The sequence below is a fragment of the Anguilla rostrata genome, chromosome 17, assembly GCF_018555375.3.
Source record: "Anguilla rostrata isolate EN2019 chromosome 17, ASM1855537v3, whole genome shotgun sequence".
NCBI lineage: Eukaryota > Metazoa > Chordata > Actinopteri > Anguilliformes > Anguillidae > Anguilla > Anguilla rostrata.
Window position 1 is genome coordinate 16,085,332 of NC_057949.1, and position 22,786 is coordinate 16,108,117.

Genomic DNA, 22,786 nt, shown 5'->3' on the forward strand with positions numbered 1-22,786 from the left:
CTCTGGGGAATAACAAGATAAATTGGATATGAAGAGCAGTGGCAATTAGACCCTTCATTTATCACAGTGAAGAATGTCATCTCAATCACACGCAAATGCACGCATATGCATGCACACACACAAACGCACGTAGGCATGCACACACACAAACGCATGCATGCACACGGACACACAAACATGCATGCACAAACACTCACACACACACACACACACACACACACATACACATACACACACACTCAAACAGAAGGGTATTTGGGGAGGAATAGAGAACAATAGAGACAGCGGTGGAGGGGTGCATAAAAAGGACAATTCTCTTTGTCTGGGATGCTTCTGGGTCCATCTCGGGGGAGCTGGGGGTGCTGCGGGGTGGGGGCGGGGCCACTGGGAAGCCACACGCACTGCTGTCGATCCCTATCATTTGTCAGACAGGTCACCAAGCCTAGGTTCCTCTGCAATATTAATCAGGAGCCCCTGTTAGCTGCCTGCCTTTCTGTGAGTAAATTAGCAGCACGTTGCTTATGTTCCACAGTAATGCACGCTGCCTCTACAGCAATGCGCTCTGCCTCTATAGTAATTACAGTAATGCACTCTGCCTCTATAGTAATTACAGTAATGCGCTCTGCCTCTACAGTAATTACAGTAATGCGCTCTGCCTCTACAGTAATGCGCCCTGCCTCTACAGCAATGCGCTCTGCCTCTATAGTAATTACAGTAATGCGCTCTCCTCTACAGCAATGCGCTCTGCCTCTACAGTAATGCGCTCTGCCTCATAGTAATTACAGTAATGCGCTCTGCCTCTACAGTAATTACAGTAATGCGCTCTGCCTCTACAGTAATTACAGTAATGCGCTCTGCCTCTATAGTAATTACAGTAATGCACTCTGCCTCTACAGTAATGCGCCCTGCCTCTACAGCAATGCGCTCTGCCTCTATAGTAATTACAGTAATGCGCTCTCCTCTACAGCAATGCGCCCTGCCTCTACAGTAATGCGCTCTGCCTCTACAGTAATGCGCTCTGCCTCTACAGTAATGCGCTCTGCCTCTACAGTAATGCGCCCTGCCTCTACAGTAATGCGCTCTGCCTGTAGAATAATTACACACACACACACACACGCACGTGCACAGGAACACACACACACGCAAACAGGCACTCTTCCACCATACCATATTTCAATGTGTTCCTTGTCTTCTTTTGCTCTTAACGTGTGACTTCCAAATGGAGAGGTAAGATAGAGGCAAAGCACATTTCCCCACACATGACCGACAACAAGCAAATCTTAACTAATCAAATGAGGAACGTTCCTGTGTTCCACACAGGGCCTGTCCCAAATGGGACCTCTTGAGTAGATCTTCCCTTATGGGTCCCCCACAATGAGAACACATGAAAAAGGGACAGTTCTGGACCCCACGATGATGGGCCATCATGGCTTTTTTTTCCTTTGAGTCCTAGAAGTTCTGAGGAGTGAAAAGACTAACAAAGAGACTGCTAACAACTCTTACTGTGCCATTTTGCACTCGCGCTCTAGAAATATAATGAGCATCTTGCAGAAAGGCAGTGTGTGCTCTGGCCATTTGAAACTCAAGGTCTCTAACCACTTAACACTTAACTGGAAAGCACACACTCAGAAAAAAGGGACTTTGGCTTGTCTCTGTAGGGGAAGCCTTTTTACTATAGTTGTTTAGAAGCCTCTTCGGTAGCAGTGAAAAGTGTGAAAGCTCTCAGACTGAACCATTTTGCCCAACAAAGAACTGGGCAGAGTTCCTCTATGTAGACACAGAGGAGCCTTTTGGAAGCCTTTCTTCTGAGAGTGTGGACAAGCTTGTTAAAGAATGGAAATATTTGCCCTTGATATAACCCCTCTTTAATTCTAGCATTTTCTGCCTTGGGAGAGTGTTACGGGGTGAAACAAATGCGGTTTAAACAGAATAACAAAAGGGTTCTGATAGAAAAAAATATGACACGCAATCTCTTTTTCATCACCTGTGGGTAGTATTGGGTTTTTTTTCTTGTGAAGTGGTTCTAAGTTTGGCCGGCCTCCTCTCGGTGTAGGATTTCAAACAAACACCCAGTTTGCCTTTGAAGTTTGTCGAGGTGGTTTCAGAAGATATTTTTAACCGGAAGCCAGGGCCTAGCAGCAAACAGTCTTCCAAACTTTGTTTAGATTGGCTTAAGAATTTTTAAACGATCCCGGCATTGAGGTGCACAAAGCCATTATCCTCTGACCCCGGCCCCCATGAGACTGCAGGGCTCGGCCAAGAGCAGTTATGGAGATTTACAGCCGTTTACGGCACAGAGCTTATCTCAGCATTCCCAGGCTGTTGGGTATACAGAAATGAGAGGCTACCTGTATAAACTTTCCCCTGCCCCGTACTCTTACTGATGGAGCTACAGACACACTCAAAAATATACCTGGGATATCCAGGTAATACCCAGCCGTAAGAAGGACACGGCGTGTACATGAATGTAAGCAAAGCAAGTCGGTGCTGAGAATATGGAAATCAGATCTCTGTTGAAAGCCCAAAGCTCCCAAACGCTGTGCAGAATGGAGCCAATGCAGTGTGCAGTATTAGAGAGCCGAGAGCGCTGACGCACAAAGCTTCTGAGCAGCATGCAGCCCAGGGCTAAACGGCCCGGCGACTCAATCCAGCGCTAACACTGAGCTGCTAAAGGGCTAAAGGTACTGCAGTGTGCAAAGTGCTTTAAAAGCTCTCGTAGATGCTGAGTGTGGGAAAGGTGCAGAGCTGAAGAACTCCTGAGTAGAAGAGCCGCTGCCCCCCTGGGCCCTGGAGGAACACTCAGTGAGGAACAGACACTCGGTAAGGAACAGACACGCAGTGAGGAACAGACACGCGGTGAGGAACAGACACTCGGTGAGGAACAGACACTCGGTGAGGAACAGACATGCAGTGAGGAACAGACACGCGGAAGCACATAAACACCCGTTTACCAACCTTTCACACTTCTCCTTTCAGAGCATGCTCAATGTGAGCTGACCCTCTTGCCAAAGAGAGGAGAGAGAGATGGAGGGAGAGAGAAACACAGAGAAAGAAGGAACTGGGAAAGAAAAGGATGAGGGAAGAGAGAAAGAGAGGGACCCAGAGAGGAGAGAGTTGAAGAAAGAGAGAGTGAAAATGAAAGGCCGAGGAAGAAAGAAAGAAAAAAGCAGCACAGTGATCATAGGAGCCCGATTAGCACATCATCAGTCACACTGAGTGAGTCATCAGAGCCCTAAGGAAGGGTCCAAGCCCACTGAGCCCAGTGCAGGTGAAGATGCATTCGTGTAGCGACGCAGTATTACAGGCCAAACTCACTGCTTCTCATTCATTACAATAAGCGCAGTGGTCACACATATTCCTCAATATACAAAGAGCAACCACAAAGTACTTCACAGAGTACTGCAGTCTCTATCCTTTCCTACCAGCTGGACAAGGCAGATGAAATAGACCGCCCTCCCCCCACAGAACCTTCCTTACCTAAAATTGGCATCTCACCTCCAGCCTCCAGTCATAGCCTGCCCCACCCCCCCCCCACCCCCACCGCGACGCCCCAATGCCGCATCCCCTCCTAGAGCACAACAAATGAGACTCTCCGGTGTGCGTCTGTGCAGCGGAGGGGGGGAAATGTGCTCGGGAGCACGCAGAGATGAATTATTGAACGCTGGGGGAGGATCCAGATTGAGGTCAGAGGTTCAGATTCAGGGAGGGGGTGGGGGGGGGGGTTGTTGGTGTGACCTCACAGCATGGAGAGGGCTTACAAAGTGCAGACTGTGCCATTATGGGTTTAGAAAGGATTTTGTTCACATTTGCGACCCAAAATGTGAAGGGTCCTAATCTGCTGACCGTCCCGCCACAGTACAAGAGTCGTGCAGTTGTAGGGCATCAGATAATATTTATGTAATGTCAGCAGTGTTACAAAGCATTGGGTTTCATTTTAGAAAAAAACTACATCATTTGTGAATTGAGAGCATGTTTATATTTTTTGTATTTATGTTGGGGGTTGCATTGTGAAAGATGTCATTCCAATAACAGTTTCTATTTTCAAAGTGTGTGTGTGTGTGTGTGTACTCTTAATAAACATATTTTTACATGATGCAAAGTACAGACCGGCGTACACTGGGACAAATACAAGCGGTGTCTTACCTCGTCTTTGTGACGCCGTGTGTTGTCAGACCTAAACGAGGCCGTCCCGGAGACAGAGCTGCTGGACAACAGCATACAGAAGGGGCGGGCCCAGCTGTCCGTCAAGACGCGGCGACATCGGCCCTCGCGCTCGCGGCTGCGAGACAGCATCAGCTCGACGGAGGGAGACGAGAGCCTGGAGAGAAAGGTGCGGTGGAACAGGACGTCAGACGGCGATGTCCATCCCAGGCATACGCAAATATGCATAAATAAGTCACTCTACTTATGGAGCTTCCTTGAAGGCGACACCGACCGAGACTTGGTCATTATGTCATGCAGCCAGCGTGTTAGTTTCTGGCAGAAACTAAAATGTGGGAACGAAAACTGACAATAAAAATGTTACCACGATAATGGAAAAATATTGGGCTAAATGCATTAAAGAAAGTGATTTTCTTTAATGCATTTAGCCCAGTATTTTCCCATTTTCCATTAACGTGGTAACATTTTTATTGTCAGTTTTATTTATTTCACGTTAGTTTCTGCCAGGCTTATTGCACACAAATTGGTAATTAATATTCTGAATGCGTCTCATACGTGCATAAACTAACGCTAATGGAGATGATGCGGACATAGCCTACTGTAGCAAATCAATGCTACGAGGCCCACCGCTGAACACGTCTGCAAATTACACACTGTAGCCTAATTAGCAGCCAAATAACGGGAGAAATGTGAATTAATATTATCCATCCAAAGAGTGACACGAGTATGTTGATTCCCACAGAAGAATATATAATAACGGGAAAAAGAAGCTGTCACATAAAAGCAAACTATTCTCATATGACAACACTGACAGATATAAAGGGCCTTTTGATCAAGAGTGCTTAGAGTGAGAAAAAAACTGTTTTACATACACACAGTTATTGCACAGAATATGAGGATTCACAGAAACAATAATAATACAAATATTTGTTTGTTTTTTAATCAAAGGGGCACACTGGACACTTGGGGCAAATGGGGTCGATGTTCGGGCACCCAGCACGCCCCCCACCCACACACATGCCATATGGCGGGTTCACTGTCAGGCCACCTGGAAAATTATCTCAGTGCCTGGCAACAGCGCTGCAGAGCATGCTCATTGGCTGTAAAGAAGTTATACACTCCAATTAAAGATATGGTTTTCCTCACCTCGTTTGGCAATGGAAATGCGTTTTGCTGTTGGAGTTACCCATTTTGAATCAATTTAGAAATAAAATTCAGCAATAAACTCCCATTGTAACATCAACTCTCAGGATTCGGTCTCAGTTCAGAATTTCAAACTTAGGTCTCCATCTATGGTCCTATATGTAATAATCACACCTTTCCCCCATCAAAACTAGATGCTGCCACTCACAGGCAAAAAGCAGGCCTAGCTCTATTTAAAGATCTTTACATAGATGACACTTTTGCTGACTTCAACATCCTTTACCATACATTTACATCAGTTACAACAGTCTGACTTCAACACTCTTTAACATACATTTGCATCAGTTACAGTCTGATCTGGTTCCTTACTTCCAGATTCATCACTTTAGTACAACTCACAGCCCATGCTTTCCTAATTTACCACCAAGAAAAGGATTAGGCTAGATATCATTTTACAATCCCCTACATATCTTAAAGGTCTTATTTCTTTTATCTATGACACCATGTCATTTAACAATATAGCTCTTAACAAGATTCGGGCAGACGGGGAGGAAGAGCTGGGAACAGGCATTCCTGATGAAACTTGGGATGAAGCTTGAATGAATGGGACATCAAATGTTTGCTTGGGTCTTATTCAGTTTAAGGTTCTCCATCAGACTTATTATAGTAAAGCCAGATTGTCTGAAATATACTCCATGGTTGACAATACATGTGATCGCTGTCACCTGGTCAGGGCACACCCGAGTCATATGTTTTGGTTGTCTTAGGAAGGATACGGGCAGCTGTATTCAAGATCCTGTCTGAGGTTTTTGACCTATATATGCAACCTAGGGCTGAAATGGCCATTTTTGGGTCTTTAAAAAAAGAAAATCACCGTAAATAATGCCTGTTGATGTTTCAATTTTTTCTGCAATATAAAAAAAGAAAAAGAAATGCAATAAGCTGTCAGAGGCTAAAGGGTAAACTTTTTGCATCTAAATTCTAGATTTTTTTCTGGAAAGACATAAAAGCCTTCACTAAGTTCTTGCCTTTCTTTTTTGTGTGTATGTGTATGTGTTTGTATGTGTGTGTGTGTGTACGTGTATATGTGTATGTGCGCGTGCGTGTTAAAGTCATTGGACAGCCCCATGCACTGTATGCGCTCCCCGCTCCACTCTGCACTGCGTGGCTCCTCCCCCTCCCCCGATTCGCTGCTGCCCTCCTCTCCCGCCCCACGGACCGCCTTCACCTTCGACACCTCCCTGGTCCGCCGCAACCCGGATGAGGACGAGACCCCGCGCCCAGCGCCCCGAGGGCGCTACAGACAGCTCACAAACGCCTCTTCCCAGGAGGCCTTGGGCTCCTCGCCCACCAGCTCGCCATCGAAGTCCTGCCCGAGTACGGATAGCTCGCCTGTCTACATCCGCCGGGCTCGCCGCCCAGAGAGTGAAGGTCAGAGCCAGCTTCCACCTGGGCCGCCCAAAAACTTACCAAAGACCCATCTTAGGATTGTACGCAGCAGTACGTTTAGTGTTAATCCAACTATTAGAGAGTTTCTATGAGCTCAGATGGGGTCAAATGCAAGCTATCTGAGTAATATTGTACACCGGCAGAGTTCATGTTGCTGTGTGGTTATAAATGTATATGCAGTATCTGTAACCAGACCACTTTTTTACGGAAGTTTCTAGAAAAAGTGATGTATGGCCCCAGGGCAGTTAGCTGAGCACAGGATAACCCTGCCAAGACAATGACCTTTACATGACCCTTACATCCCTTACATGTCCATCATAAACCTGCTTTACATTCCCACTGCAGTACCATCCAGCAGGTACTGCTGAAGGTATTCTATTCAAAGCTGCAGCAATAAGATTCTTCAATAAAAAAATAAAGTTAGCAAATTGGTGAATTATCTGGAATTCAGAATCGCGAAGGAATGCTCAATTTATTTCACAAAAGATCTTCAAAGTTACGGTTATACCTATGGGTAGGGAATCGAACAATCAGAAGACTTAACTCAGTAACGCTGTAGTGGTGATTGTGGAAAGACACAGGGTGTAACTGAGACTTTGTGGTATTGGGGGGGGGCAGTCCTGGTTACAGATGACAGTCAGGACACCAGTCCAGCTGAGCCGGGGAGCCCCACGGTGATCTTCGACAAAAAGACCAAGAGGAGATTCCTGGACCTGGGGTGAGCCTCATACCCTATACCCCACAGACTATGCGCAGCTTAGTACATTCACGTGGACGACAGTTATTGCGTTAAATGGGGGGTAACACACGAGTGATTTACTTGTTTGAAGCCTTGTGTATTTTTTTTTTGAGTGATTAACTAATGTACTGGGAATTGATTATTTGACAAGGATTGTAATTTGATCATACTTTTGTCTTCATAAGGGTCACGCTACGGCGTTCCTATGGGAAAGTCAGGAAGGAGAAGATCAACAGATTCAGTATGGGAAGCCGGTGGGTTTCCTCTCTGACACACACACATGCAGACAAACATATATATACACACACATGCATAAGTGTGCACAGGCACACACAGACAAATATATATACACACACATGCGCGCACATGCACAACTGCGCGCGCACACACACACACACACACACACTCCTCTGCCTTACCACACAACTTGTCCATTATGATCAGCACAGAGCCTGCGATTATTTTGCTTCTCTGGGCTAAATATGTAAAGGTTGTAGCAGTGTGTGTGGGTGTGTGTGTGTGCGTGTGGTGCAAATCGCCCGTCTGCTCACACGTGCCTAATGTTTGCCCATGTAACCCCGCCCCCCCACCAACACTGCGCTCCGCCCACAGGGAGCCCTCCGAGAGCCCGTCTCGGTCTTCGGGGTCGTCGTTCGTGCCTTTCTCCTGGTTCACAGACACCACTCGGGGTTCGGCCTCCTCCAGCAGCACCCCCTCCTGCTCTCCCAGGACGGCCTCGCAGAGTTGCAGCCCCCGCAAGTCCAACTCCCAGGTACCACCCTCCATTTCACCCCCCCCCACCCCCCGGGTGCTGCACGTCCAGCACTTCCTATCTCTCCTGGGACTATACCCTCCCGCTCTAGGGAATTACTGCTCTAAGTATCCTGATCTCTGCACTTGTATTTGCACGGTTATCTCGCTCGGGATAAGAGCATCTGTCAGATGCCTGTAAAGTAAATAAAGAGCAAGGCCTTCTCATTTCATTCTCTGAGGAATTTCCACATGGGTACCTTAGCCAATACTCCCTTGGGTCTGACAGTAAATAGCTTTGCAGAATGAGTCACCAATTAGCTTCCCAGCTGTGGAAACAACATGCCATTTTCCATATGGATTTCTTCAACTCACAGCTTTAAAAACAACACCATTTTGTTTTGTGGAATAATTGGCTGCATTTTCATAGTTGGACACAGAAAGTGAGAGCTGGTCAGTACACTTTCCTACCGTGCGAGTCAGTCAACACGAGCAATGAACCAGCCTAATCGCTCCATCAGTACTGTAGATAACCCTTCTGAGTCCCTCAGGACCAATATTCTTGCTTCCAAAACCTCACTACTAAGGCTGCAACTAACAATATTTATAATCGATTAACCTGGCAATTATTTTTTTGATTCATCGATTAATTTGTTTACAGAATGTTTGTTTCTGGGAATATTAAAAAATGAATATTCAACCGCAACTAAGAAGATGAAAGTTATGAAGCAAAAACATGTAAATATACGCTATAGTAACGTAGTGACTACGCGGTCAACGTGCAAGGCCTGTGTTCTACCCAGACCAGTGAGATTCGGTCTATTACGCTCTAAATAGGACACAGATACACAATTTGGAGCACAGCCCTACTAAAAAATTAGATCCAACTAATCGATAAAGAAATTTGTTGCAAACAAATTTTTATCGTCGTTTTTGTTAACGTCATTGATTAGTTGTAGCAGCCCTACTCACTACTACCCATGGAACATGGACTGCCCAGGTTAACGATCAACGTTCTCACATGGTTTCCTCAGTGTTGTAGGAACATTAATTTGTTTGCTGGGTCTGTCCTGTAAGCCTGAGTGTTTCCCAAAGCCTCAGACCTGAGATATTCTGCATAAAATCTGTTCAGTGCTGTTCCCTTGAAGCCCATTGCTGCAGCATACAGCCTCTCTTTCAGGTAGATTTCAAAAGTTTGGGCTGTAGACTCCGGACAGCCTATAGGGAGCGGCGACAAATTACCAAGCATGTGTTAAGGCCCATTCGGCACATATCCACGGAACTGGTTTATTCATGAAGCAGGCGGCAACAGCCTTTGTTCCTCAAGCAACCTTGCTCTCATCAAAAAGAAAGAAAACCTTCAGAAATAAGGAAAAGGTGCAGGTAATTGTGACGAACAGCTAATGGAGACAGTTGGAACACTTGGTGTCACTTGGCCATATTTTTTCAGGCTCTTGCATATACCTTCTCATTTTTGAGTGCCAATGACAATCCAGTCAAATACTTGGCTTTATTCAGCCTAATGCATTTGACAAAAGATTTGTTTTTGAAGGCTTAGCTGCTGGGTGGCTCATTTGGTTTAGACACCACGCTGTAGAGCATGGATGAGGCCCATGGCCTTGGATCAAAATCAGGGCCATGCCAGTGCCAGCTATGGCCAGTAGCTTAATTGGGTGATGCACAATTGGTGATTTCATTGCCCAGTATGGGAGGGTTCCATCAGTTTGGGTTCTGCGTTCATCACTATCTAGCGGTCCTTGCTGGCCTCCTGCTCGGTTTCCCATGGATACGAAAGGTCTTCCTCCGATTCTGCTCTGTGGGAGCTTAACTGTGGGCTGCAGTGTGAAAATAAGTAGCTGGCGACATCACGTTTTGGAGAATCGCGAATGTCTTCGCTCTGCTGAATCGGCAGAGAGGTTTGGCGGGTGTGGTTGCAGATGATCAGCCATTCCAAATTTACCACAAAAAAAACCAGAGGGGTGTGTGTTTGAATGGCTTCAGACAGTGAACATCCAATCATATCTCATACATTTTCATGTGTTTGCATTTACATTTGTATGAATTTATAAGCTTAAAATGGAAGCTACAGCGGTATCCTTGCTGAGCAAGCGTGTCCTCTATGGACATGAATAATTCCAAGCAAAATTAACATGAGGCCTGTCCCTTTAATAACTTAGGCCTCACAAAAGAGACAGTAAGATGTAGAGACTTCAGTGGCCATTTGTTCCCGACTTAGACATCAGTAGAAATGTTCTCGCAGCTCCTAAGTAACTGTGTTCAGCTGAGTGCCAAGGATTTCGGAAGCTGATGGATTTTTCTGGTGTTGCACCCACAGAGAGAGCTCAGCAGAGATAGTTTAATGGGGAGGAATTGGAAAATCACTGGAAACATACATCACTCCGAGGACTATAACAGTATATTCAGAGATCTTTGCCGTTATCTCACATGGGATGTAAAAAGCTGTGTCTTGTTCCACACACAAAAAAAAAGATTTAAAGGAAGCAGACTTAGGCCTAGTCTTTCCTCTGAAGGAAGCTTATAGTCCTGTAATTGTATACTTTTTCAATCTATCAAATTCATCAGCAATGTCTTTCTTATGACCACTGGAAATGCAGCATTTGCATCAATCTTCAGGCTTCAAACAATAGCATTTATATGTGCTAGCAGCGAGCCCTGGCATTCTGTGTCACCTCATGTATTTGCCCTAGAATTTTTTTCAGGCCTGGTGGTATGCACCGAAATACCCCTAAACAGACACAGCAGGCTGGGTAGCATATTGGGACAGTGGGGTGGTGCAGCAGACAAAAATTATATCTACTTTCAAATTTATGTTCAGTCTTCCAAGACTTCAAATGATCACAAGCAGAGGATGACTTAATATGCTGCATTTATTGCTTAAAAATAAGCTGTGTAACCTATGCCACATTATAATAAGACATTAAACACCCTTCTCCACAGTCCCTAGTTTAGAGTTAAAATTATTTCAAGTTTCTGATGTACTGCAGGCACTACAGTCAGTTGATTCCAAAGTCTGCCGAGCCTGATGGGTTTGACCCATTTTTATTAAAAACTGCAGTGTGTGCCACACCAGAGCCTGTCACCCACATTTTTCATTTGTCATTCAAGCTATGTAAGGTAGCCTATATGAAAGCAAGGTTTCTTTACACCTTCATTGAAACCTGGTGATCCATCTGACATGAACAACTATAGACCGACCTCTAACGTCTCAGTTTTAGCTAAAATCCGTGGAGTCTTCAGTTGCATCTCAGATGAAGCCGTCGTTGGATTCTCACCATATTTTAAATGACAGACTGGTTTCAGATCTGAACACAGCACTGTGACCATGACTTGGAAAGTCATGAATGATCTGAATGCAGCTATTGATAGCAATTCCACCTGTGTGGCCCTGTTTATTGATCTCACTGGGACTTTTGCCACTATGGACTCATTACGAAGCACGGAGACTGAATCAGTTTACAGTAATCAAATGATATGCCTATTTTTGAAAAAGGTTTTTCAGATCTTATTGAACAACTCTGTTCCATTTTATTCCAGCCAGTTTTGCAGATGACAGTGCTGTTCTGGCAGCCTGTGTGAAGTGGTCAGGATTGCTGGCCTTGGTTTGAGAATTAAGGCAGCGGCATTAGCATGCAGGGGAGCCACCCACAGCTGGCACAACCTGCCATTCACAGACCTGCTTCACTGTTCACTGGCCCACATCCCCACTCTGTTACCACGGTAACCTCGCATCCATGGACAACTTTAGTTAATGACATCATAAAATTAGATTTGATGCATTTATAGAGAAAGCTATCACCATTAAGGCATGTAGACATAAAATAGGATCCTATGGGTTACACCCACTTTTTGAAAGGCTTTGAGGAGCAATGCCGATTGTACAGTTTTCAGTTGATTGCCAGATGGAAGATTTTTTAATTTCCTACTGATTATGCAGACTTTGCCCCAGTTTTATCAAACTGATAACTCTTTCACCTCATTTGCGTGGCTATGTACACATTTCTAAAGATTCTGTTCCATTTCAGAATTGATCATATTTTTGTGAATTACCCAATAAAAAATGATTTCAGACCTATGTTCTATTGGAGCCCAGTAACTCGGCTCAGGAAGAGCAACACGCACATCTAGAGGTACCTGAAAAACACTTGGCCTTGAATCTGAGAAAACTGAGGAAGTGTAATGCCTATATGCAGTTGGATGATGGAAAACAGCATTGTGCATTTCACTCTTTGACATGTTCACACCGATGCTGGCCTAGTTCGCTATGCACAGCCCACATCAGTTCAGAGCGCAGGATGTCACACAGCAAGCCGCCAATCAAATGCTCAGAGCCTCAAAGCAGAGGGGGAACTTTGACTTTAACTGAGCACTCTCGCCTTCAATGCAAAAATCAAGACTGCAATATCTGGAGAGCAAGGCTTTTGAGCTCTCGCCGCATGCCAGTGGTATCATCTTCTGGAAATTAAGTGGTTAAATGCCCCCGGGCTGCTTGCCTTACGATAATCGCTTTCTAACAGGTTTCATGTTCGCAGGGCAGCCAACATTTCTGCTTAAATACAACAGTTGAAATGTACAGGAAGGGGTCTGTTATCTGCTGTAGTCTTTCTTTGTGATCTTCAGCCTGGCATTTGAGCGTATCTGGAGCAACAGCAGTCACTTCCTACATTACCGCCCATTGCGAACCAGGAAACTTGCAGGTCTGCAGGTCTTGTTTAGCCAACCCTAAACCCTAACTCATAATTCTACAGGTCCTCTTTGGCCAACCCTAAACCCTAACTCATAAAAACTCTGCAGGTCCTGCTTGGCCAACACAAAACCCAAATTATGTGTATATGGAACGATAAGCAGAAATTTCTGCTACTCTGCAAGTATCTACAGGCCAGGCCTACTGTAGACCTACAGATATGCAGCACTCCAAATGGTTTTCAACGAATACAACACAAATCACCATTTTTACAATTCCAAATTCAAATTCAGTATACACTGTCATTAACTGTAGATAGGAAAGAGGCCCCTTCTTTTGAAGAGGCCAGGGCCTTTGATCATAATGAGAAGGGCAATATTTGGAGGCTGTGAGTGACCGTGGATCAAACAACTCTCCATGAGAATACTGTGTTCTGGATATGTCCCTCTTTAATCTGTGAGCCCCTCTCTCTCCCCCCACCCCATCTCACTCTCTTTCTCAAAATACCACCTTCTTTTTCTCTGTCCCTCTGTCCACCCTACACCCCAAGGAGTCCACGCTCAGTGAAGACTTCTCCCCTCGAAGCCCGCGCGCGTCCAGCGGCTCAGCAGTGGAGTCCCGGTCCTCGCACCCGTACCACACCCTGTCCCAATCTTCAGATGAGGTGAGAGACCCACGGCCAGCCCCTCCTGTCCAAGCCCAACTGTAGAGTTCTGCCATGCCCCACCCCATCCCGCCAGCCCCGTCCTGCCCTAGAGACCAGTCCGAATCCCAACCTAGAACCCCACCTTTTCCCATCCTAGAGCCCCGCCCACCCGTCCCAGGAGCAGTGTGGTGTAACAGGTATGGAACTGGATTTATAACACAAAAGTTAAGTTCTATTCCTATGTAGAACACCACCGTTGTAACCATGAACAAGGAACTTAACCTGAATTGCTTCAGTATACAGTATATCCAACTGTGAAAATGGATTTTATGGAAAAATACAAAAGACTTGTGTAGGTTACTTTGGATAAGTGTGTCTGCTAAATGTTTTTATAGTGAGTGACTCCTGAATTGTTATCTCTTCATTCAGAATGGACAAATTCTGCCCTCAACTACCACAACACCCTCATCCCTCTGTTTTGGAGAAAGTAGCTCTCAAAATAGATGTAAAAACCTATGCAGACTATCTTAAGGGCTTAGGGGAGTGTTTGCGCCCATGCAGATAGGCCCTCACAGTTTGTTAAAGCCAGGTCCGTCAGGCATGGCTGCACAACAACTGGGAAATCAATTATTTCTGGAAAATTCCTCTCTCCCAGCCGCCTCGTCTTCCACGTTGGCCGCCCTACAGATCTCGTGAGGCTTAAGGTTTCTCCTTTTAACACCTTGGTGGGGGTGGGGGTGGGGGGGGGGGGGGTTCAGCACAGGCCCCCAACCCCTCATGCATCTGGCTGCTCATTAGACCCTAGACATCAGCTCCATTTTACAGTAGGATGCCCTGTCCGTCACCTGGGATAAATTTAGCGTGGCTCCGTATGGCAATTCAACACACTGCCAGGGCCCTACCGGCTGAAACAGTACAATCATAGGAAGTCCGTACATTATGCCAGACCCAGCAAGCCAAGGAGGTTTCATTACCACCTGGGCACAGACAGAGGGGCAAACATGCGGCTTTAAAAGCAAATATCGACTTGGGGGGTCAATCGTTGTATAACGTGTGTTTGTAATTAACATATAAGAAGCACATAAGTAGATGTAGGCTAATTGAGCATATTGTCACCCTTAATCATAATTAACATCATAGCACTGCTGATCAGACCCGTGTTAGCATTATTTTATGACCCAGACAGCCAGTCTTTATTATCAAATCGACAGTGATAGTACAAATATGCCTTTTGGCGTTTCCAAGCTTTTTCCTAAACAAGACCAGGTCAAAACCTAGTAAATGGCTGGACCAAACCGGCCGACCAATGGTGCAACTTCATCATTCACTCAGTCACAGACATTCGCGTTTATAGGACTGGCCAAATATTGCGGTCCAGCCAAAAATGGACAACAGCCAGCAATGCAGAACCACTCCCACAAAAGAACGGTTACAAATGGGCGGGGCACTGAGTAATGATTAAATGGGTGGGGCATTATGACTTGGCTAATTATTAAATGGGCGTGTCAATATCTAGAGACTGGATGGAATACCCAGACACCTCATGTAGGGAGAAACATGGATATGGCAACTATTATAATTCAATTCAATATTCTTTACTCGCATGAATATGCAAACATTATGCAGAGATTTGCTTAACGTAAACACTAACAAAGCCTTATATATAGCACAAAGAACAAAACGACAAAAACACATTGAAACCAATGTATTTATGTTACATTAAATATCATGACTTGTTGCCTATTGATAGACAGATTTACAAACCAATTATTGCTCTAAGTACTTTATTATTTATTAGATATTAGCACGTGAGGATATTGACTATTATACAGACGCTAATCGCTAATGTTTGTGCATGCGCAGCCCCTGGACGAGCCGCTGTGCTTGGTGTCAGCCTGGAGCACCCAGCAGGTGTGCCAGTGGCTGAAGGGCCTCAACATGGAGCAGTATATCCAAGAATTCACTGCCAGAGACATTGACGGAGAACAGCTGCTGCAGATGGACGGGACCAAGCTCAAGGTGAGAGGAGGAGGGATTTACGGGGGAAGGCGGTGGGTGGTCGTCCATTTGTCCTTCTTGTCACTCATTGGCCTGGTTCCCCAGGCTAGACTGTACAGTGTGGGTTGTGCTTCAGCAGGTTCAGACTGAATGCCACTCAGGAATAGTGAGGACTGTGGCACATATGGGGGGTGCATCCAATTACTCCTCAATCCTCACTTCCTTTCTTCCACTCCACTCCACTTATCTCCTACCCAAAAGTATGTTGAGGAAAGGAGGTGAGGAGACAAGTTTGAAGCTGTTTCGCCAATACAGTTCTGTACGCTTTGCTCGTCACATCCAACATTGAGACACTGGAGGGAGGGAGAATCGGTTTCCAGGGCATGAAGGAGATGAGGCGGTAGTGGAGGACTGGAAGATTCCTTTTTTTGAGTATTGGGATGCACCTGGGGCCACTTTACCTCCATCCTCTCTGAGTATCTGAGCCCTGAGACTAAAGCAGGTTCAGGAGGAAGTCTCACTGCAGCATTTGCTGCCCTGTTTTACTCCTGCGGGTGCTAGCTTTGACCCAACAATGACTGTCATGTCTTCTCAGCTGTTAACTGAATATAAATCTGGATCTTGCATCCCTTTTAACATGATCTGTAACAAATTAGCTTAATTGTTGTAGGGAAACTTCAGCGCTTAATTAGTAGCCCAGTAAACCTGATTATTTATGTCAGTTGCCAGAAAAACCAGGACACACAGGGATACAGACCAACCTGATAAAAGCATTAAGAAATTCATACAACCCAGTTCTAATCTGAGAGAGACACCTAACCATCCTGCAAAGTTTGATGCTTCTGCTGTATGATTCTGATTGTTTTTCTGCCATCTGCCGGTTAAGAGGGAAAATAAAACGAAGAGAAGCTTTATATTGTTTATTTACGAGGCTTAAAATGTTTGTTTTCAAATGTACATTTTTAATGATAGATTATTGAATATGGCTGCCACGTGCCAACCAATATAACTGAAATTCCTCCCAAGATTTGGAGTAAAGCTTTCGGGTACAATTCTTTAAGGGAATCACTTAAGCACGTAATTATTATTTTGTTAAATGTTTTTAAATTATTCTCCAGCAAAAACAGAAATAGCCTTCGATTTTAGTTCACATCTTAGCCTGTGACGTAGCGTAAGGGACTCCCTGCTCCAACTATTCTCAATTAGAGCAGCAGAAGCTGTGATCCGCCTATGAGTCGTAGCGGTGTACTAACGACCAACAGTTTAGTGAAATGGTGAACATAAACTATCTAAACTGCTAGCTAGCTATATGACTCCATCGTTTTTTATGCATCATTATTACTACCTATGTATTTTATTTGTGTGACGTTTTGTAGTATTATGTGTACGGTAACTTATTTGTATTATAGCCAGTTATCAAATAATGATGTTGATCACTCGTACTGTAGCTGGGTCGCTCCGGATGCGTTAGCGTCTATTGGCTAACGTAATGCAATTTCAGTCAATCGTTGGTCATTGACTATCTATAGCTGCTGGTACACATTATCAGAACGTGACTGATACAGACAGTTAACCGCGTCAGTAAACAGGATAGCAAACTAGTAAGAAGGCTACCTGGGCCATATTTCACATGTATTCAGATCAGTTAACGCTAGGTTTCATTCTGCCGCGTTTGCGACTGTAGCTAAACGACTAGCAATGTACTGACTGGGCAGGAATAGTGGTCATCAGCACCATGTAAGATAGCTAGTTTGTGAATGCTACCCGTAGATTTCTTCTTTCTTCAGAAAATTTCTGGTCTGTAAAGTAGCTTCACCTGCAATGCTACTGTGAGTTAGATAACGTTACAGTATCTCACCAAGACATCTGTCCAGTCCTCTGCAAGTTCTCCTCAGACCACAGCTCAATCTCGTGCCGTTCCCGTGAATTGCTCTCCTCTTCGCCTGTTTCTGGTCCCTTGGACGCCTAACAGGCTCAAATCTGCAGGGCTGTGGTCCTTCGTATCCATAATTCATTGTAGGCCTATATTTGACCTCGTCTGTATCCACAAACGTCGAATGCTTTTTACGGCGCGCTGTAGCCATTCACCTCACTCGAAGACGGGTGTCCAATCTTTTCCGAAAAGGGGCAGGTGTTGGTGCAGGTTTTCGTTTTAGCCCAGCACTAACACACCTGATTCTACGTAACAAGGTCTAGATGGCCATGATTAGTCAATTAGTTAAAACAAGCGTTGTAGTATTGGGCTAAAACAAAAACCTGCACCCAAACCGACCCTTTTCAAATAAGATTGGACACCCTTACTCTAAGGGTTCAATCACTTCCGGGTTCTTCACCTTAATCACATTGAATCTCTGCCTTAATCAAGGTTTGTGCTGGACGTGGCTAATTACCTTACAAAATCGACTCCCATCATTCGTTTTGTTTTTAATTTTTTTAATGCAATGCAAAAAATGCAATAAAATAAATCCAATCCCCACATTATTTATCTACACATTATCTTACTGGGGGTGCTACTTTAATGCTGTTAGAGGAGGAGAAAAAACTGCATCCAGGTATATAAAGAGTTTCAATGTAAACCTATACACTTGGGTAAGTGTAAATCACTGGTATTATGGTGACTGGGCACCATTGCATCATGACTAGATCAGCTGACTTTTTACACTAGAACCCACCTGCACATGAAGGTGGAGAGGCCAGTACTTTTTGGCAAGCTAATGCAAAAAAGAAAGGGTCTTGCTGGGATTTTTGGCAGGATTTGGACAGGACATCTGTATTTTTCTTGTAAATGGCACCTGGTCTTTAAGGACTGTTTAAAATCTGCAAACATAACCATGCTCATTACATTACATGACTGGATTGACTAGAACAAAGGAAAAGTGAATTGAATTACTTAAGTATATATTTATGTCTACCATCATACATTACATATGTGTCCTTGATGTCTCATTTATTTGAGCTCTATGCTAAATACATAATGTTACTGCATGCTTTATGTTCTTGCTGTTATCCCTGTTTTTTGCAATTGTATTTGCCGTAATGTCCGCACAAGGCGCTTTGCTGTCCGCTAGATGAATACATGTAAATTTAATCTTATTTTCGTATTTCCTGTAAGTTGTTTGAGGATAGTTTGAGTGTAGTTTGAATAATAATAATAATAATAATAATAATAATAATAATAATAATAATATAGCACCTTTACAGAGCCTAAGGCTGGTTTAACACAGTTGGAAAAACAAGGGATTGTATGCACAGAAAGCAAAACAGATACACAGGACAGTAATACAGAGTACAGAGTAAAATATAAATACAAAAAATACAAGGAAACACAGTCCACACAACATCCAGCGCTCTTCTGTTTGTCTCTTTCTGCGCGCATTCACAGGGTCTGGGTGTGAGCAGCTCCTCGGACCGCAGCGCGCTGAAGCGCAGGCTGAAGGACATGCACGCTGCAGCGGAGAAGGAGCGCAAGGCCCTGGACAAGCTTGAGAGGCAGAAGGAGAAACAGCGCAAGAAGGACCAGGAGCAGCACAGGAGCTAGGAGGCCACCAGATGGGGCCACTGTCCCTCTAGTGCTTTTCTCAATCTCAGTCACACGTGCGTGAAAACACACACACAGACAATTGCGTACAGATGCACACACACACACACACATACCATACACACACACAAATGTACATGCAAGCACACGCACATACACAGGACACAGAAATTCTCACTCATCATGAACACACTCAGACTATAAATCATAAACACACTCAGACTGCATACATAAATGTAAATGCAAAGGCACACACATGCTTAAACATAAGGACACAGACATTCAGAGAGAATCACTGAATCATATTACGGCACAGATAACCCCCCCCCCCCAAGAAAAAAACAGCTTTCCTGGGCATGTCTGAAAGCATAACGAACTGCAGGACTTGCAATTCTCATTCATATTTGAGAAGCACAATGTGGTGAACGACCAGATATCTAGATATTTCACTGTTTTTTCTTCATTCTTTTCATGTAGTGCTGGTTGCAAGCACGAAGAGTTTCTTTAAAAGGAAAAAAAACAGATCCTGATGAACACTACTGAAGTGGAAATAATGTCTTACAAATTACTGAAAAATGTCTTCTGAATGAGAAATTCTCGCTCCTAGGCTAGCAACTCAGAGGGCAGTTTGTGTGCAGGGGTAAGGGCTACTTGAAATCCACAGAATGGAGCAGTGGTATTAGAGTCTAAAATGAGAATCCAAGAGGCACCGGGTGGATAGATGCTATTAAGTGCTTCTCAAAGGATTGTTTAACCAAACTTTAATCCGACACCCTGTTATTTTGAGCTAAATGCTAAAACTGGAATAATTTCTTGAGGGCATTGGATATCTGAGTCAGTACAACCCCCCCCTCCCCCCCCCACCGCCGATTAAAGTTTACAGGACTGTCAGAGGTCCCAAAACTGTTTTTTTGTTACTCCTGTTGTATGGTTGTCTTCAAGATTTTGCTGTCGTTTTGTCCAAAAAAAAAAAAAACTGCATTACATAGCTCTTAACACAAGAACAAGCTGAACACATGGCGGTGCCCTCAGTCTCTTCTCATCTTGAACACAAACAGGCTTGATTGGCAAGCTGAGTTCACATTGCCTGTGTTCTGTTTTCCTCTTCTGTAATAAGGTCAGTTTGACCTGCCATTTTCAGGAAGACGCACAGCAAGTATTTCTTTTGACTGATGACACGTGAATAACCTTTTCTGAGAGAGTAGAATGTGATAACTTCAGAGCGTCAGGGGCCACAGTGAAACATTTTTCCTCTCTGCCTCTCGATCAATATTTTCGCATGCAATAGGGAAAAGAATGCAAACAAATTAACTTAATTACAGAAGGACTTTGGTGGGAGCTAGGGTTGCCAGATTTAGAATGTATCAGACCTGGGCAACATGTAAAGCTGGAAGCTTTATCGCAAACAAGGTGGTGTGCTGTCAAAATCAGTGGCGGACCAGGGATGGGAGGATGGGGGGAGGTTGACGGGGGTGGGGTCTATCAGAACGGATCACTGACCAGAGGGGTGGTGATCGAGATTCTGATTCGTAAACATTGTCTGTTCGGGACCACAAACCGGAAATGTACAAATAATATGACAACTGGACATCTGGCGATCCTAAGTCTATTAGAACTTTATCTGAAAAGCCCTGCACGGTCTTGAAAATGTGGAATCATCCACTTAAACCGCAGCCATTATTTCCTGCTCTGGTTTCCTAGACTCTACGACTTCTAGCACTCAGTGCAAACCACAGCTCCATTTAAACTGGGGACAAAACACAACAGGAAGGCGTTATCTATTTATATATTTATTTATGTATTTATTTATTTGCACCCACTATCATCCAAAACACACCCCAGTGTCAGACTAGTCTGACTAGTGTGAGCCTTACAGTAGCACAGGTTAAGCTATCAACTCTCTCTAGACATCAGGCAGATTTAATTAATTACACCAGCGGCCATTCTGGAAAGGGTGCTTATTTAAGGAGGTACCCCTCCCCCAGTAGAACAAAACGAAAACACCTTTTCTGGGGAAAAATAAGGTATGAGAATCTTTTGAGGAGGAAAAATCCTTTACCCCAGGCTCAGAGTCATCCATATTTCCTTCAAAGGCTTTGACCAATCACGCTAGTGACAGATTCTGACCAATTGAAACAAGTGAAGATTGAGGGAGTGGTGTGTTTTGGATGAAAGTGATTTCAGAACAGGAGGCACTCCGCTGTCATTAGAGCCAGTAGGGGGCGCTAAGACCATTCAGGCCAGAAGTGGCAGACCAGGCCTAAAAGTTCATCTAAACTGATCTCTACTTTCATGACTTGCTGGCTGTGATGTGAATCAAGACCAGTTGCCGTGTAACTATAACCATGTGTCTTCCTCTTGTTTTGTAAGTAATTATTTATTCTTCATCTATATAATTTGTACCAGAGTTGGGAGCTCATTATTAAAACAACTCATGAAGGACCATCTGTGCTATCTTCTTTCATTTTGTTTTATGTGTTGTTCTTTTCACCAGACTTCGTGGAATATACTTGCTAACTTATTCTGGTGTATTTGGACATTACTCACAGTTTACGGTAAATTTGTTTATCATTTTGTTCACCCATTGCTCTAATCAAAAACAGGGACAAAAGGACAACAGAAACAGACTTCCCTGGAATATATTTACTGACTTATCCCATTTAAGTATTTTTACATATTTTCATAGTTACAGTCAATGCATTTGTTTAGCTGCTAACTATTTAAAAAATAAAAAAAAACATTGTTGTCACTCCAGATTTGGGGACGTGTTTTTTTATTCAGTGGTAGGTCACGGCGTTGTAAAAGTTCAATGTTGTTGTTCTTGTTCAACGTCACTTATTTACATTGAAAACTTAAAATCCTTTTTATTCAAAGCCACATTTCATTGCTTATGCACGAGTTATGTTTTTATTTTTGTTTTTCCTCTGTGGGAGACAGCCTATCATTCTCTATGTAGATTGCAATGAGATTATCAAGGATCTTCTAGCAGGACAATGATCCTGAGCATACCTCCAAAGTTGTAACAAAATGGGTTAAAGACATCAAAGTGAAAGTGTTGGAATGACCATCGTAAAGCCCTGACCTGAATCCCATTTTTGTGGACTGAACTGAAAAATCATGTCCGAGCAAGGGGGCCCACAAACCTGACTGAGTTACACCAGTTCTGTCAGGAGGAATGGGCAAAAATTCTGGTAAAGTATTGTGAGAAGCTTATGGAAGGCTACCCCAAGCGTTTGATTCAAGTTATGCAATTAAAAGGCAATGCCACCAAATACTAACAAAGTGTGTGTAAACTTTTGACCCACAGAAAATCTGATATAGTACATAAAAGCTGAAATAAATTTTGTCTCTGAGCTATTATTTTGTAATGACATCTTATGGAAATAAAGTAGATACCCTAATTGACTTAAGACAGGAGATGTATGGTAACATGAAATGCGTGGAGTTGTGAAAAATTCATTTATTTATTTGACAGGGACAATACACATTGATTAACATCACTATTATGTGATGTAAATGTGCCAGATTTAGCTAGATTGCTCATTTCCAGTTGTTGTCCCTGGGCAGTCTGAATTTATAAAATATATATATAGTGCATATCAATACACAGATAAATAGATAGATATTTCAAATTATACACACTGCACTGTACTGCAATTT

At 43.9% G+C, this 22,786-nt stretch overlaps 1 protein-coding gene and 1 long non-coding RNA gene across 3 annotated transcripts in view; one reads left to right on the plus strand and one right to left on the minus strand.

Annotated features, from left to right (window-relative positions):
- Positions 1 to 21,568, plus strand: part of LOC135243472 (sterile alpha motif domain-containing protein 14-like) — a 30,784-nt gene extending 9,216 nt beyond the window's left edge. For both annotated transcript variants that reach the window (XM_064315343.1, XM_064315345.1), the window contains 8 exons: positions 4,173 to 4,330; positions 6,417 to 6,735; positions 7,372 to 7,471; positions 7,678 to 7,746; positions 8,105 to 8,264; positions 13,495 to 13,608; positions 15,454 to 15,609; positions 18,971 to 21,568. In XM_064315343.1, coding sequence (XP_064171413.1) covers positions 4,173 to 4,330; positions 6,417 to 6,735; positions 7,372 to 7,471; positions 7,678 to 7,746; positions 8,105 to 8,264; positions 13,495 to 13,608; positions 15,454 to 15,609; positions 18,971 to 19,126 — 1,232 coding nt within the window. In that variant the 3' untranslated portion in view covers positions 19,127 to 21,568. The remainder of the gene's footprint in view (positions 1 to 4,172; positions 4,331 to 6,416; positions 6,736 to 7,371; positions 7,472 to 7,677; positions 7,747 to 8,104; positions 8,265 to 13,494; positions 13,609 to 15,453; positions 15,610 to 18,970) is intronic.
- Positions 15,285 to 17,869, minus strand: LOC135243473 (uncharacterized). The gene is made up of 2 exons (XR_010326647.1): positions 17,447 to 17,869; positions 15,285 to 16,462 (listed from the first exon to the last, which is right to left on the minus strand). It is a non-coding gene; the product is annotated as an uncharacterized LOC135243473 (long non-coding RNA).
- Positions 21,569 to 22,786: the final 1,218 nt, after the last annotated feature.